The sequence below is a fragment of the Culicoides brevitarsis genome, chromosome 2 (assembly GCF_036172545.1).
Source record: "Culicoides brevitarsis isolate CSIRO-B50_1 chromosome 2, AGI_CSIRO_Cbre_v1, whole genome shotgun sequence".
In the NCBI taxonomy this organism is placed as follows: Eukaryota; Metazoa; Arthropoda; class Insecta; order Diptera; family Ceratopogonidae; genus Culicoides; species Culicoides brevitarsis.
In genome coordinates this window covers 21,525,734-21,542,908 of record NC_087086.1, presented here as the reverse complement: position 1 = coordinate 21,542,908, position 17,175 = coordinate 21,525,734, and the positions used below count along the sequence as shown (strand labels likewise).

The following is a 17,175-nucleotide window of genomic DNA, read 5'->3' as shown; positions in this document are numbered from 1 at the left end:
ATTGTGAAGAACAGGGAATTAAACATCTGTTAGGGACATCAAGTTCATGTGGGAATCATTATAGTATTGTTAGATACGTTTGTTTAAAAGTGCAAAGTATAGTAACAAAACAATAAAGACATTTTATTCAGGTTGATGAGCTCTGTTGACAATGCAATGATTTGTTCATCAACTCTTGTCTGTTTAATGAACATGCTTTTTGTATTAAGTCATCATTAATCGAAAGAACATATTACCCTAGATAAGGGTAGATTTTTAAAAAATATATACATTGATAATTATTTTCATCAGAAGCAGTTTAAGTGTTAAATGAAATCCATCTTCTTGTATGTTGAAGGTGTTAAATCCATTTAATTGAATACAAATTTTTTTCACTAAATTCTCATTACTACCCTCTTTTATACAAGTACTTACATTGTCACTTAGAAAAAAAATAATATATTTATTTCTACTATGAGCTTTATACTGCCCTTTTTAATTAAAAATTATACACACATATTTGTGTTCATCAACAGTACGAAAATTTAACATAATTAATCTTTATTAAAAATTAATTTTCTTCCCTTTATAATTTTTCTTTGAGGCAAGCTTATTATTTTTCATTTTTTCTTATTTCTATTATACCTATTTTTTTTTAAATATAAAGAACCACAACTCAAAACCATATTCAAATGTTAAATAAATAAGACAATCATTTTTTTTATAACTATATAACTTAAAATGAGGTGAGGTATTTATCCTAACTAAAAAAAAGTATTTTTTTCATGATGAAAAGTGACTATTATTCTCAAAGCACAAAAGTTAAAAGATTGTCTGGGTTATCTCTATGATAATTACACACGTAGGGAGTAATAAAAAGTAGGGATTGTATAGCTTTTATCAACGTTTTCTTTCATTGAGTTATATTTTCTTCTTTTTACCGAAGAGACAGTACGAAAAAAAATAAATTCTAATTTGTTCAATGGTGATCCCAGTGATCCCTTAATGCGTATACCGCGATATATTCAAATGGGGGTTTCAACTAACTTTATTTTGTTTTGTTTTTATTTTTTCTATCCCACACACACACACACACACACATGATGGTACAATGGATTATTTTTGTGTATTCTATTAAAACTGTAGGCCTCTTATTGACTAAATTATTCGCCTCTGTGGTCAGAACGGAAAACAATCATTTTGCTTTCAAGAGTCCTCTGGTTTAAGAAAATTTCATACTTGCTTATTGTTTTTCCCAACTGTAAATTGTAACTATTATTTTAGTTTTGTTTGAATTTGTTCACATTGAAATCGTTAGATTATACAGTAAAATAAAAGTGAAAACCAATTGCAATAATAAAAGTTAATGTTGTTTAAGTAACTTCATCCAACAGGAATAATGAATGAATTTATTCATTGGTTTATAGGGATTATCTTGTTTTTTTCTTATTTTGTCTGATGGTTGGACTAACATCGTCTAGATACAATTTTTTTCTGTTGTTTATGCAGATCGAGGTTCAGCTCCTTAGAAATAGAAATACGTCTATAAAGAGATGGTGAACCTTTTTTGTTTATTTTTTTTTCTTTCTAATTTCTAACAAAATGGCTTTTTCAAACAAAAAGGACACTTTGCCAGAAAATTCATCATAATGTAACAATGAGCACAAGATTTTCATACAAATTTTCTATTGCATCCCCTTAAAGAAGCGGAATATAGTGTAGAATTGAGTTTTAATGTTTCCCCTGAGTAAATGAATCTAAACTGGGTTGTATCATTTTCACGTTTTTCATATTTATTTGAATTTACTATTTTTTGAACCAGCGATATGACGTTTGTTCTGTTTTTTCGACACAAAATTGCGAACAAAGAAATTTGAAGGGAAGTTTTAAATTAAAAATCAATTTTCTAGTAAAATGCACTTAGAATATTTCCTGTCTTTTTTTATCAGCTTCTATTTCACAAGAATTTAACACAGATATAATGAAATAAACGTAAAGCACAACAAACAACAAACAAACCATAATACATACGGAAAATTGTGCACAAAACACATCAAAAAGCATTTATTTTGTCGATATTTACACAATAATTTAAGAAAAAGGGGGGTGGCAAAATTAGGGGACAAAAAACTCTCTGTTCTAAACATATAAAAAACTCGAAATGTCATGGAAACCAATTTTATCAGCTACCGAAAATTTGACGAGGAACAAGGAAATAAGAAAAATTGATAAAAATGACAAAGCATGTCATAACGTTGCAGAATGTGAATTAGGATGTTGATGAAAAACACATAAAGCGAAACAAACAACATAAATAAAAATATACCTTATTCAAAGTAGAATTATAATGGGGAAATTAAAAATTATTGAAACGAGAATGAATTGCATTCGTTGATAAAACAAATGACTTGACCGCATTTCAATGAGTTCAATTCCATGATTTTTTCCGAAAATTTTTATTATTTTCACTTTTCATGTTACTCCCCTGAACAGTTTAAAATTTTAAAGTTTTCGATTTTCCATGAATTTTTCGAATTTTCCCGAAGTTTTCCCACTAATTTTCATCAACAACATTTTCCAACGGAAGAACACTAATTTAAATTTCCAACGAATATGCTGTCAAATCTGTCATTTGAAAAGAATTTGTCAAACTTGCTAAACAAAATTAAAGTGGCACACCACACAGACGGACGGACGGATGTCGTCCGTCTCATAACGAGCACAATACCGCATTCTTTTCAAAAAAAAAAAAAAAAAGAAATGCGGTAAAAAAATTATAGAAGGTTTTAAATTCAAGTAATTTTGTCTTTTTAGATTCAATGAAAGTATTTTTCTCAAAATTTACTTGAAAACACTTTTTTTTATGTATACTTCAATAAGTTTTCCACATATTACTTTTTTTCAAATAAATTTTAATACTTTTTCAAAATTATAATGGAAAATCTTCGACATGTGGAGTTTTTCACGAAGAAAAATCATTGTTTGCAAAAATGATTTACAGCCCATTATCTAACGATTATTTGAACACCGAGATACATTCAGTCCTTGTCGCGTGCTTTCCTTAAGTGCAACAGAATCCGGTTTGGCAACCGTTCTCTTTGATATCCTACACACAGAATAAATAATAAAATCATAGACTTTCTCTTTTCCACGAGTACGTAAGTAAAGAAGCACAAAATAAATACAAAAGAACAAATAAAAATGCACTTGAAAAACATATTTGAGTGTTGTAGGAGGACATTTGTTGGATTATTTGTCATACGTAAAAACATAAGTGGATGAAATATGGAGAGGAGGGTGCGAACTGTATCAAATTCGACAAAAATTTATTTGTTGGATGTTTATTTTGGATTTGGATTCGAAATGCATGCCGGTGGCCGTTGGACTGGGATAATGTGAATGGCCTTGTGATGTGTTATGTATGGTAAGATAAAACATTTCACAATTTAATGAGATGTGAAAAATATATCTCTACTTTTTGTTGTATAAAAAAGGATGTTATTCCGACAGTTTCCACTTAATAATGTGTATCAACACTTTGCATTCCTATTGAACCTATTTATGTATTTATTTGTTACAAGTCCACTATTATTCGGTTTGTCGCAACAAGACGCATATCTAACTTCCATTAAAATTCTGAATTGAACGAACGCCAAATTAAAATATTTTTATTGGCATGAATTCGCGTCTAGTCTAGCCAAAGATGAAAAATGAAAGTCATCGTTTCGCCTCAAGTGTCAATGATAAGGCAATGTTATGTTGGTTCGATCCATTGGAATATTCAAGGGGTTGCTCTAAAAAAAGAGAAGCTTGATTAGCAATTAACCGACTGTCTCTATCGGCAAATCTAGAAAAGAAATTCAATGAGGGGTTCCTAGAATTTGATGATTAACCCCAAAAATGTTACTTCATTTTTCATCACTTTCATGATTTTCTGAGTTTCGATGTGAATTTGTTGTTTTCGAAGAGGGATTTAAGTATAATCGAGGGGGAGCATTTTAGCCTCTGGGACAGATGTTTCGATTCACGTAAATTTACTCATTTTATAAAAACAAATGAAACGACACAAATCTTTTAATAATCCTTTAATTGTTATTCTATCTATTTATCTATGTTCAAGAGTTTTTATGCATGACTGACATTTGCAGAGAGGTGATAAAATTATATTTTGGGAGGATTTGTGGCATGTTTCTTTACAGCATGTATCTATCCTAGAGTAATTAGTCATCAAAAAAATAATCCACTTATGTTTGTGGGGTTTAAAACAATTTCAGAGAAAAATTTGAATCAGAATTCCGAAGTAACACAAAAAGCAATCAATTGCAATCAGTATAATAAACGGTTCATTGTCCTTTTTATCAACCCTCGCTGAATATCGATGCATGTAATGTTCGGAAGCATAACATTTTTGTTTTACCTAGAGAAACAACCGGTGTAAATTGATACCGACTGTCAGTTCAACTATGTGTCTACAAAAAATTTCGTGCGTGTCCTTTTTTCATTTAAAAGAGTCGAATGTCCACTTTGACGCCCTTCCCTTAAGTGATCCTTTAGTTAGATTTTTACAGTTTAGCACCGCATGTGTTACACTTTTCATAGCACTTGTGCGACAATAATTTACTATACCGACCAAAAAGTGTACACTCAAGATACTATTGAAATGATAAAAAATACATTCTTTGAAGACGACGTCAACGTTAGCGGACACGGGTACAAACAATATTTTATTGATTGAGTCTTTATTATTATTTTTTTTTACTTTTTGAAGGGGGAACTTGTGTTTTTACTCATTTTCCCCTCTAGGGTCAGTAAAAAATATATCAAAATATGTCTGCCATTAGATGAATTTTTTTCTTATCAGAAAAACGTGAAAATTTATGACCATTTCCTACCATAAAGTTCATGCAATGACCTTTCTTGTCTTATCAACTTTTATAAAAAAAAAGAGAAAATGAGTATTTGTGCTTAGAAATTTTTAATTAGATGTACCTTTTAAAAAATGTTCATGTGTGAATAACCATTTGATATGTCATAAAAAATATATTTAGTAAGAAGTCTTATTCTAAAAGTACATCAGTATAAAAATATATGATAAGGAGCGAAAAAACTAAAAACTCGTTATTGATTCAAATCACGCACTATACTATTAGAAAGGGAAGGTGCATGCAAGTCTTTTGTTACTTTAATTCTCATATTTATGTAGGGAAGTCCTTTTGAAGACAAAGACTATTGTCTTAGGAAAAAAATTTGTATTCTAATGAAAAAATCGGAAAACATCAAAAGTATTTAAAAAGACTAAATAACAAAAAATAATTATTATTTCTTTGAGTATGAATCACGTCAATTTTACGCGCGTGTCAAAACACTTCTGATTTCATCATTGTCAACTTTTGTGTGAGACATAAAAAAAAATCACCCCTTATTTGAATGTTTATTTATTTACCAATTTTCTACGCACGAATAAAAATGAGACGTTTATTTCAAGTGACAAAAAGATGTTTATTTCTACATTTTTATTTAAATATTTTATGATTTTTAAATAAGATACTGTTGTGTTAGTCAGTGCTCTGTATTGATGAATAAGTGCTTCTTTAAAAGTTACAAATGCGCAACAGCTCAATCATACAAGATTATTCTTTCGAGAAAAAATGATGTTCAATGCGCAATCAAATGTTTCCTGTATTTGCAACAACAATCTGTGACAGTGCTCAATCATTGACTCACATATTTTTCGCATCACTACGTCAATTAATACGACACAATATTTCACATTTCATCGTAGTAAAAAAAAGAAACGTTCGAGTGTTAGTGGAAATTTTGAAGGGTAATTGTCCCTCGCACTTTCAAATTAAAAGGGAAGTAAATACATATAACACTGGTGAATTGTTATGAATATCTAAGTACATTTATTCACACTCAAAACTCAAATGCTGTATTTTGGATGAGTTGACTAATTGATTTGAATTTAATTGAGAGTGATTGATTTCTGGGTATTGCATCTTTTTTCGTGTTTTCGATGAAAATAAAATTTGGAGGTATGTTCACCAATGAATACTAAGCTTGATAATATCAATCCTCCAATTAATAGGTAAAATCCTCCAAGTAGATGTTTCAAGTTCAACGGATCGTGTTTTGGGGAGAAATGGTATTTGGCAAAATAATCATCAGTCACAGACCGCTTCCATTTGATAAAAAGCCCGTTATTTCGTATCTTTATTATGTTAGAATCGATTTCTGATGCCAAAACAGAAATCTTCTGCATGTAGATGCTTTTAGGAAATGCTAGAAATCGCTGTTTAGAAACATAAAATGGTAAGCTCATATGGATGGCTTTGTTGAAATATTTAAGTTTATCATAATAACCTAAAAATACATATAATTTACTGGAATCATTGAAATATTTCAGGAAATCGTACTGATTGTCATTATCTAAAGTAACAATTCTTCTTTGGTCCTTTACAACATTTAAAAACTGTTTGTTGATATCATAGGTTACGATCGTATATCCGGCAGCTAAAAGCTCTTTCAAAGTGTTGTGGACTTTATCGGGTCTCTGAGAAGTCATTGAAGAAATGACAAAGCCCTCGTACAGCATTCGAAGGAAAAATGCAAACAACATCCATGAGACAAAAATATATCTTGCAAAATTTCGTTTTGGATTTTCTTTAACTGCAATCCCCAAAAGGGCTCCATAATAATTCAAAATTGGGGATGTGATATTTTGTCCGATAACAAAACTTTTAACTAACTTGCAATTCATAAAGTTGTTAAGAATCGTGAGAAAAAGGGCTAAAATGACCAAAAAACTGCTCAACAGTATACCTGGTTTTCCATTTAACGGATTCAAAAGTCTTTCAAATGGCCCGAATATCTCCTTTATTGGTACAATCCAAATGAGTTGCTGTTCGGCAAAACTTTGTGAACGTGTAAAGCTGCTCAAAAGTGCTGGCGTTGGAACAAAAGATCCAATAACTAAATGAACTTGCTCTTCGGCCAACATTTGCCATCCTCCTGTCATATTTTTACCATCTCCACTTACCCATTCGGTTTCCGGCACGACAATTTCTAGAGTGAAATTCATGCGATCTGCAAGAAATTTCAACAAAAACGCGTCTTTTCCGGTAACATCATAATGACCATTAGCCATTGGATGCAGCATTATAGATGGAGGATTTTCAAAAAGCGCGACCCTTACGGAACACATGTGCATATTCTTTATTTTATTAGGAAACAGATCCAGTTTTTCTGGGATGTTTATCGCAAAGCTGGAGTTATGGAGTAGAACTGCTTTAAAATTGTTACAATTGTTATACTGGAATGGAAAATAGCTATAAGTGACAACGTAATTTATTTGGTGAATATAATTTATAATGATGTTCACAATCCGAAGCTCCCAAAATAAAGAGAATAATTCATCTAAACAGCTTATATCGGAAAGTATTACCAAAAATTTACTTCGAATAACTTTTTTGTTGTTCTTTAATGCTTCCTTTAAATGCCTAGAATAATTATTTTTTACATTTTAGAACAAAATAAAGTTACATCATACATATACCGTGAAGAAAGACAATCGTGGATGAATATCAAATAAAAACTTATCGTTTTAATCGCTTTTCCATAAAACACTGCATTGTCACGAAAAGCTTCGTTTAAAAGTTCTGACTTGATTGCATCAAACTCTTTACTCAATGGATTTTCAGCTAAATCAAGAACGGTAATAGTTTTGTAAAACTTGAATCCATATTTTTTGGTAATCTGGATTAAATAATTTGAGACTTGATTATTTCGTTTAAATGGTTGGATACTGCAATTAATTTGAAGTGTTGATAAAATAATAAAAAAATATGAAATCAATACAAAGAATTTCATTTTATAAGAATTTATGTAACAAATTTCTTCGAAAGTTCAACAAATACTAAGCCTTTTATCAATCATACTTTGAATAGTACTTTATATTAACTTCTAATTAAATTAATTTTATTGATTACGATCAGAAAAAAACTGATAAAAATTAAAATGAACACAAAGAAGAGTTTTTTCATTAAATCTAATAGTGTTACAGTTAGATCGAGTGTTATTTTATTGAATTTATTGTAAAAAAGGTATGCGACACTTGAAACATTAATTACTTAATTCTTTTGTATTGATTAAATTTCAAAAATAGTTTGCTGATAATAACACTGTACGTCAAAAATTAAAAAGTGATTGATTACCTATTTTTAATTGCTCTATCATATTATAATAACTTTCGGACCTGAAATCAATATAAATGTATTACATGCAAAAACAATGTTTATTTTAGTTGGGGTTTAACTTTCATTTGAATCGCATCTTCTTTAAATTTTCACTAGCAAATCATGAAGATTTTGATACATTTTTCTGTTTTCGTAACACTAGTTGCCTGTATTGACCTTAAGTGCGACATAAATAACAGAATTCCAAGTGATCCAAAGTTTTGTACTATATCAAATATAAAATCAAACAACGAAACTGACGAATTTATGACGTATCTAAGTGGAAAATATGAAGAAGTTTCTGTTGAAAACTCGTTAATAATAAGACTTCCGAGAGAACTTCTCCAAGGAAATAATATTATGACTCTTCGGATGGAAAATTGTGGTTTGAGAGTAATATTAGCCGGAACATTTAATCATGTAACGCTATTGAAAAAACTTTATTTGTCCGGGAATAAGCTTGAAAATATTGAAAAAGGCATGTTCGAGGGTTTAACTACGTTACAAGTACTTGATTTAGCTCAAAATAAGATTAAAAAAGTAGCTACCGATGCATTTTTTACATTGGATAATCTTGATTACTTGAACTTAGCAACAAATAAGTTGACAAAACTTAATCTCACATTGAATGAACCCTTTGGCATGACAATTGATTTAAGAGATAATGCTGACCTAACTGAAATTGAATACACTTGCGACGATGGACAAGATAGATGCAGTCTTTTGATTATAGATGATAACACAGTTGATTTAACGTGTGACATGAAACATCAATATATGGACGGCGTTTGTATGTTGCAAGAAATTCAAACAACAGAAGACTCCGTGGCTCGAGTTAATCGGAAATTCTTTGAAACCAACTCTGGTTATTATCATTCATCGGTTTTGAACACCGAACACTTTAAAGAAATCATATTTATCAACTCCGATTTGTTTGACTTACCTCCGGTATTGTTTGAGTTTTATAATTATTTGGAATATTTGAACATGAGTGACAACAAAATACGCACTTTAGCACATGACACTTTCGAAAATGCTTCCGTTTTAGTGGAATTAGATCTTTCACACAATTTAATATATGAGGTGGGTCCAAATGTATTTGTTGGTGCAAAGGAATTGGCTGTTGTTGATTTGAGTCACAATCGCATTGAGAATGTGGACAAGCATGCATTTTTTATGCTCAATAAATTAACAACTCTGATATTATCTAGTAATCCTTTAAAATTCATCGAACTGGAACTGCGATTCAGTTTTCCCTTGGTATTGAATGTTTCAAATTGCAGCGCTAACGTTCTTCGTGTAACAAGTAACACTGAATCCTACATTATGCCTTTTAGTTCGAGTGTTGTGGATGCTAGTAATAACGAGTTGACTGAAGTTGATTTGTTAAAGGATGGACCAATCGTTTCAATGTTATTGGAAAATAATTTTGGCAAATTAGATTTATCAAATGTAACAAATATGAGGTCATTAACAACGCTAAGTTTAAGAAACTCGTCTAGTACCATTATAAAAAATGAAGATTTTACATCAATGTCTCAATTGGAGAGCCTGGATTTAGCATACACAAATTTAAAGTTGAAATATGGCTTGTTTTCATCCGAATCGAAACTAAGAAAACTTGACTTATCCGGTAATCCAGGATTGGAATTAAATTTTCATAAATTGGGAATGTTATCAGAGCTTGAGGAACTGCTTTTAGATGATAATGAATTACAAACACTTGCAACTTTTGATCTTGTAATGTTGCTGCCTCAACTGAAACAAATTTCGTTTCTCCAAAATGACTTTGATTGCGATTTGTTGGTCAAAACTATTCTCTCACTGAAAGAACGACACATTGAGGTCCAATATCCCAAAAATGATGAACAGGAAAAGGAGAAGGATAATGTAAACGGAATCCGCTGTAACAGTCCGAGCAAGTTGCAAAGGGACTATGCTTTGGAGCAGCAAATAGATCGACTTGAAAGAACATTTTTGACGATTTATGCGCTTAAAAGAGCTTATTTGTAAAAATAAATACTTGTATAACAATTTCGTCTTATGTGTTATTTTTTTCAACTACTGCACTGCTTGTTCATCTAGTAACTCACACTCACTTAGAGAGGTGGTAAATCTGAATTAAATTAAGTATTTCCGCCTTGTCAGGCCAACACAGCTACGAGAGACTAAAAATGCCCTAATTTTGCACGCACTGAAACCAACTCTCTTTAGAACATCTCTTCGTACATGACACTTGATTTATTTAATGAGGTAATAAGTTTGTATGGATTTAAAGACCGTGTATGATAAAAATCAAAAGTGAGTGGATAATATGAATTATGTTGGAATAACAGTGATAATACGAAATGAATTCAGTTGTGCTCTTATCTTTGAACCGAACTGACCTGACAAAAATTTTCGTGAAATTTTATTCTCGACCGAGGTCGTTATTCACCATTTGCAGTTAAATTTAAATAAATTGGCGTCAATTGTTATTGTTGTTGTTTTGTGATAAATAACTAGAAAACACAAATATTTGAACTTTGGAAATAATATAAACAATTATATTTTATCTTAGCTCAAACAGACTATGTCGATTAGTGCAAATGAAATAGAAGATGATGAAGAAGATAATTTTAAATGCTTAAATTTGACCTTAATATTTAGTTGAATAAAGTTACAACGTGTATTTAGAATCTTGAGGCAAAACTGGTGTCGTAAAAAAGAAAACAAGAGTTAAATTGTAAAATGTTTAGTAGAATTAAAAGGTGACTCAACTGACTTACATATTGACAAATTTGAGCGAGACGTGGAAAATCAATTTTTTGACTTATTAGAAAATGAATTACTCGAAACAACAAACAAATTTTAAAAAAATCGCCCAACTATCGGTTTTTGATAATTTTAGTCTTTTTGAAAGAACAAGCCTCGAGTATATAATTGCCAAAAATGTGGTTTCTCACATGTCGCTCACGTTTACCAACACGTTTTATCTATATTTTTCTAAATATTTTTTTTGTATTTTAGATTGCATCTTACACTATTCCTAATTTTGCACTGCCTGTGTTTTCCTGTTCGATCGACATACTTAACATGTAATGAATCTCAACGAGGCATTAGAAGTGACACATGTACGTTGACTAACATCAATGATATTTACAGTCTTCGGAAGCCTCTGATAATTCCTAGTGGGATAAAAAATGTAATTTGCCTAAATTCTAATCCCCGATATTTTCCATCGATTGTGTTTGAAACGTATCGTCAGCTAGAGAGATTTACCGCAATAAATTGCACCATCTCAACGTTCGTTACACACCAATCGACCCCGTTTGTACGTGCCTTCCAACTAAAAGAACTGAATCTATCCCGTAATTCACTGCGGCAACTCGTCAATGGACTTTTTCACGGAGCTCGTCGTCTACAAAACATAGATTTGTCTTATAACAAAATAGATTCGATTCATCCGGACACGTTCAAAGAATTGCGATATTTGAATCACTTGAATTTGAGTCATAACTCTCTCTGGGGCCTAAATCTGGTTCTGAATGTTGTGCAACCGATGCAGCTAATTGCAGTTCACAACCAAATCACAACACTTGGAATACAGGGCAAACACGGTAAATTTTTTCCAAGTAACATGAATCTTCACTTAGATGTAAGACACAATCGTATAACAAGAGTCAATATTCCACCCTATTGTCCTGTCAAAAGCATCTTTTTGGACCACAATCATTTGAACCATGTCAGCAGTGTAGCCAGAATCAAACGACTAATTCGATTCAGTTTGTATTACAATCCGATATTTTCACCGGAATTCATAAGGAAACCATATACGCCGGACTTGAACTTGCAAAAGTCTCTTTATGTCCAAACACGCGACAAAGGAATTATGCCAGTGGAGGCTCCACCATCAAACTGCACCGGAGAATTTGAACGACATTATTGCCTGAATAAGGGAACGTGTTTCAGCTTTGCGATAGACTTTAAAATTATTCTCTTGTCTTGCAGTTGTCCAGATGATTTTCACGGAGAACGGTGCGAAGAGAAAAGTACTTCTGCGAACTTTGGGCGTAAATCAAGTGGACGTGGCAGCGGTGGTTATCCCTTAAAATAGACATTAAACACTATTAATTACTTGCGAATAATTACATTATTCTGGACACACACACACACAGATATTTGTCGACTGGTTGCATTGCATTTTATAATAATTATTGTCGTACTTTGTACATATATTAAAATGAATGAATGATAATAAAATTCCCTTGTTTCAATTTAACATTTAACGATTTAAATTAATTACCTTCCCAAATACAACTATAATTAATGTTTTTGTACGTCTCTCTTTCTATGTTCCGACCATGAGTGTGAGCAATGCAATTTTATGACAACAATGATGATATCCAGAATCCTTCGGTGCACATACTTTGGGGGAAATTGAGACAAAATAAACCATAAATTACAGTCCCCGAATACCACTGTCTTTGTTTATTTACTCACTTTCTAGCGTTTCTCACTATTTCTCATAACAAGCGGCCGACATAAGTGCTATTTAGTGGAAAGGTAAGATCAACTTAGGAGGTAATTGTTTATGTTTATGTCATGTTTGACAAATGTTGTTGAATTTTCAAAGTGATAATGCAAAAACAAAAAGGAGTAAAATTATGAGTCTTACAGACAAACGGGAGATTTTATTAAAATTATTTAAATTTTCTTCTTGAATAATTTATTCTATATTCTTTAATTTTAGAAGATCTTAAAAAACTCTATTTTACATTAAACTATTACAAAAATTGACATATTTTTTAAAATTAGATGTCTTCTATTAAATTTATGTATATGAAAATATTTTTTAAGTCACGTGGTCTAAATTATTATGGCCCAGTGCTTTGTTTTCTTCAATTTTGATTTAAAAAGTTTATAAATAACATCAACGAAAATTAATTTAATGTAAAAAAATATCAATTTATGGCATGTAAAACGTTAAAACATGAGTTTAACGAAACTTTAAAAAAATAGCATGTAAATAATCGAATATTTAATTAAATTTATTCGCCTTAGTACCTTAAATCTTTATTTTTTATATTTAAAAATAGATTCTAGGTTAAACAATACCTATAAATGATTCGGTATCTGATATTATTTTTATTCAGCAATCCATTGTAGAGGAAGTTTGCTGTCGTAATTCCACAAAAAATATCTCTTCTCTCTCTATCCTCTTTCATTCACATTTCTCGCACGCACACACTAACAAAAAAATGTAAACAAGAACTCCATTGAACGAACATATGCCAACAAAACTGGTTCTCGGAACGTATCCAATGTACCTATTCAATTTCATTAAATAAAATGTTTGAGTAAAAAGAGAGACTCTCTGTTATGCGCACAAACACAACGAAAAATAAAACACCGGGAAATCATCACATTCATAATAACAAACCATCGAAGAGCATGACAGTTTGTGTAAGGATTTCGTAGTGAGCGGACCGGGTTTTGCTGGATTATTGGCTTATATGAATTTTCTATTAATCAATGTTGATTTTCACAAATTAATAGCAACGAGAGGAAAAAATTAAGTAAAAATAAATATGTTTATAAATTTTAACAATAAGAAAAAAACATAAACACTGCCATTTAATTTTAAGTGTTAACTGCCAACAAAGAGTAAATTTTTATTAAAAATTTAATCATAAAAATATCAATCAATGAAAAGGAAAAAACGAGTGATTGATTGGACGAAAAATAAATAAATACAAAATATTTAAATGGAAAAATAATAAATAAAAAAGTTGATTTATGGAACCGAAAAATATGCAAATATAATGTTGGTAGTGGCTGAAAATAAATAAATACAAATAAATTGCCCATAAAAGTGTTGAAAATAAACAAAGTGTGTGCAAAAGTAATTAAACGGTCGAAAAAAAAAATTCACCAAAACCAATAAATAAATCAAAATAAACGACGAATTAATTGCTGTCACGTAAAAAATGACAACATTAGTTACTTTTATTGGATTACTCTGTCTAATTACGTGCTATGGAGTTGATGGCCATCTTAATTTATACCTTAACCAGCTGGAAGTTATGCGACTATTAGGTAAGTTTCAAAACTTTTCAAATTAAAAGTGTTTTTGAAAGAAAGGAGTGAAGATAACCTAAAAAATAAACTTTTCAAATATATTTTGCTCAAAAATGTGATTGTACTTAATAAAAATTTTATAAATGGATAAATTTTAATTCTGAAAAATAGAAAAACAAATTCTAAATAAAATAAATTGCAAATTTTTTAAAAAAAGTTCGATAAATTCTTAGTCAATGTTTATTAAAATTATAAAAAAGAGAAACATCTACAAACACAATGAAAGAACATCTTCTTGTATTTCTGCTTCCTACATTGTTCTTAAAGTGTTCAGCTCTTTTTTATGCTGGACCTTGTTAACCATTTACCACTAATACAGAGAAAGACTTGTTACCAAAATGAGCATGAGATTTATTTTCATATACAAACATACACACTTTTTATGCTTATTTTCTTCGATTGCTGCTGGATCTTGAACAACAATAGCAGAAATCGTGCAAAGAGAATGAATGTACAAAAAATGCAAGTATGGTAAATTTGTGTGTCGAAAGAGAGTCAAAAAGGTGAAGTTTTGTTATGAAAATAAAATTAGACACACAATAAGAGTTATATTTTAAATTTAAGCAAAGTCTCTTGTTGATTTGACTAAATTGATTTTCAAAGATTCATAGGAGAAATTCTGAACCATTTATTTTGAAATCAATCAAAAGTTGTATTATAACTTATAAATCAATTTGTGTCAATACTAAACCTCCTAGATTTACAAAAATTATATCAAACACGACAGTGTAGTTCATTTTTCTAGACAATTGACGTCTTTCTGCTTGTGTATGAAATAGCATGACATAAAAAAATGAGACTTTTTCTACCTGAAATTATTCCTAAAAAATTATTTAACAGTAAAAAGTAATCTAAAGTCATCTTTCACATGTTTTGTGTCCTTGATGACTGTTTCTACGGAAAAGGGACCAAAATCAATCTACATAATCCATGCAATATGTTCAGTATGTCTCTTTTTTGTAACAAAACTGAATTGACAATATTTCTAGTGTCTCGACAATTTCCTTTTTTTTAATATTTTGATAGATCATGAAAATTATAACCATTATATTATACATTTTTGTTCTTAAACTAAAATATTAGTTTTGAAAATATTGATTTCTAAAAACGATAAGAATATCAATTTTTTTGATTTTGACTGATAGTGACAGAAATTTTACGTCTTTTTCAAGATCTTTATGGATTAACAGTAATTCTCCCCTTTTTTGTTTTATCCTATAGAATTAAAGAACCTCTACTTCTAAAGAAGATTTTGCTCTTTTAAAGGAAATCACACTATGACACGAAATCCACTCGAACAAAAGCAATAAAATTGAAGTCAATAACAGTTATTTGTAGTGACGCAACTTTTTCTGTACCTACTTTTATTACTTACTGTAATATAATCTTCATTCTTATTCTTTTCAAAAGAAATAAGGATAACAAAAAAACTAATCATAAAATTTTTTCACTCTTCATAAAAAGGGCAAAAATTAAGAATAGAAAAACAAAATATAATTTCAGAGTTTTTGACAATAAAAAATCGTAAAATTTCTGATGTCCCTCTTGTCCCATTATATTTTGTTGTTTTTACGTTTTAAAATAGTTTTATAACTTCTCTTCAAAAAAAATCTAAATGCAACAGAAATTAAACAAATTGTTGTACGAATAAAATAAATCATTCTTAGACCAATGCATTGCGTCGCTTTTACTGTTGTAATTTGATCTAGTTCAAGAGCAAAAGTGTGAGAAACATCAACTTCTAATAATTAGAGTGATGACGTGCATACTAACGTTAACTGTTGATATTTTCAATATGGTGTTTAAAAGTTTTAAAAATTAAGCATTAAAACCGAATGTCTGGAGTTTAAAAACAAAATATAGTCGCACCAATGCTTATCAAGAAATTTCGTTTTTACAGATAAAAATTAACCTTTTTAACTTGGTTGCCCTTAACGTAATGAAAAACCATTGTGGTGCGTTACATTAAACCACATTTCAATTACTTTAATGTCCTGTCAAAACCGAACATTTTAGTAAATTCAGTCAATGTGGTTGCCTTTCCGATACAAAAATTGATGTCTCGACAATATTATTTTATTATGATGATTATTACGATGTATATTTTTGTGTTATTTATGTTTGTGTTCTATTGATATTTTATTCATCATTTTCGTTTCGTTTATGAGCTTGACTTGACACGCCACTAATAAAACGAAATTCATGTGTAGTATTTGTAAATATCAATATTTTTATTTATTCAATTAGTTGACTAAGCCATTAATTGATTTTATAATACCTAAAAGCATACAGAATACTAAAAAAAAACATAAATCATATAAAATTTTGTAGTCTCTCAAGAAAACAGAAAATTATCATGTTCATCATCATTTATCATAATTATTTTAAGCAACTTGTCTTTTAAACACAACAAAGTTTATCTTGTTGGTTTGTCCATACGCAAAAATGCGTCTTCATGGAATATTCATAGCCTTAAATGGATCAAGAGACCGCAGACACACTCACATTAATAGCTAAACAAGGGAAATGTGTACGAATGCAAGTAAAATATTTAAAATTTGTGTCCTATTTTATTCATTCTCGGCTAACCCTTACTTTATGGGGATAATTTGTATCTATGTTAGTCGTTGACTAAACTTCAACTAAACTTCTAACATCTGTGTTGTTTGTCGGTTTTAATTAAATTGTGTGAAAATATTTTTCAGATGTAACACATCAAAAAAAAAAAATTAAATTGTAGGTTTCATGATTGAGAGCCACCTAACGTTAGACTTTTAGATACTTTTACCAAAGTTTCGCTTTTTAAATATTATCCAAAATTTGAAGAAGATAGATTAGATGT

General features: G+C 30.1%; 4 protein-coding genes across 4 annotated transcripts in view; 3 read left to right on the top strand and 1 right to left on the bottom strand.

Moving 5' to 3' along the window:
* Positions 1-6,332: 6,332 nt before the first annotated feature.
* LOC134828733 (uncharacterized) lies at positions 6,333-8,354 on the bottom strand. Its single transcript, XM_063841718.1, has 3 exons — positions 8,328-8,354; positions 6,396-7,291; positions 6,333-6,342 (listed from the first exon to the last, which is right to left on the bottom strand). The coding sequence occupies exons 1-3, from the start codon at positions 8,352-8,354 to the stop codon at positions 6,333-6,335; spliced, it is 933 nt and encodes a 310-aa protein (XP_063697788.1).
* Positions 8,355-8,573: 219 nt separating this feature from the next.
* On the top strand, positions 8,574-10,226 carry LOC134828732 (insulin-like growth factor-binding protein complex acid labile subunit). The gene has a single exon (XM_063841717.1). The coding sequence runs from the start codon at positions 8,574-8,576 to the stop codon at positions 10,224-10,226; it is 1,653 nt and encodes a 550-aa protein (XP_063697787.1).
* A 465-nt stretch (positions 10,227-10,691) lies between these two features.
* On the top strand, positions 10,692-12,453 carry LOC134831808 (uncharacterized). Its single transcript, XM_063845628.1, has 2 exons — positions 10,692-10,963; positions 11,223-12,453. Exons 1-2 carry the CDS (start codon positions 10,944-10,946, stop codon positions 12,307-12,309), a joined length of 1,107 nt encoding a protein of 368 aa, XP_063701698.1. The 5' UTR covers positions 10,692-10,943; the 3' UTR covers positions 12,310-12,453.
* Positions 12,454-13,675: 1,222 nt separating this feature from the next.
* LOC134830592 (tyrosine-protein kinase Dnt-like) overlaps positions 13,676-17,175 on the top strand; it is a 68,997-nt gene continuing 65,497 nt past the window's right edge. Inside the window, exon 1 of the mRNA XM_063844128.1 lies at positions 13,676-14,291. Coding sequence (XP_063700198.1) covers positions 14,183-14,291 — 109 coding nt within the window. The 5' untranslated portion in view covers positions 13,676-14,182. The remainder of the gene's footprint in view (positions 14,292-17,175) is intronic.

Excerpts from the sequence above, each read along its gene's own strand:
- LOC134828732 (XM_063841717.1), top strand. The coding sequence starts at position 8,574 with ATGACTCTTCGGATGGAAAATTGTGGTTTGAGAGTAATATTAGCCGGA.
- LOC134828733 (XM_063841718.1), bottom strand. The coding sequence starts at position 8,354 with ATGTATCAAAATCTTCATGATTTGCTA. Across the intron at positions 7,292-8,327 it reads AAAATCTTCATGATTTGCTA|TATAACAATTGTAACAATTT; the intron begins GTGAAAATTTAA and ends TTTCCATTCCAG.
- LOC134831808 (XM_063845628.1), top strand. The coding sequence starts at position 10,944 with ATGTTTAGTAGAATTAAAAG. Across the intron at positions 10,964-11,222 it reads ATGTTTAGTAGAATTAAAAG|ATTGCATCTTACACTATTCC; the intron begins GTGACTCAACTG and ends TTTGTATTTTAG.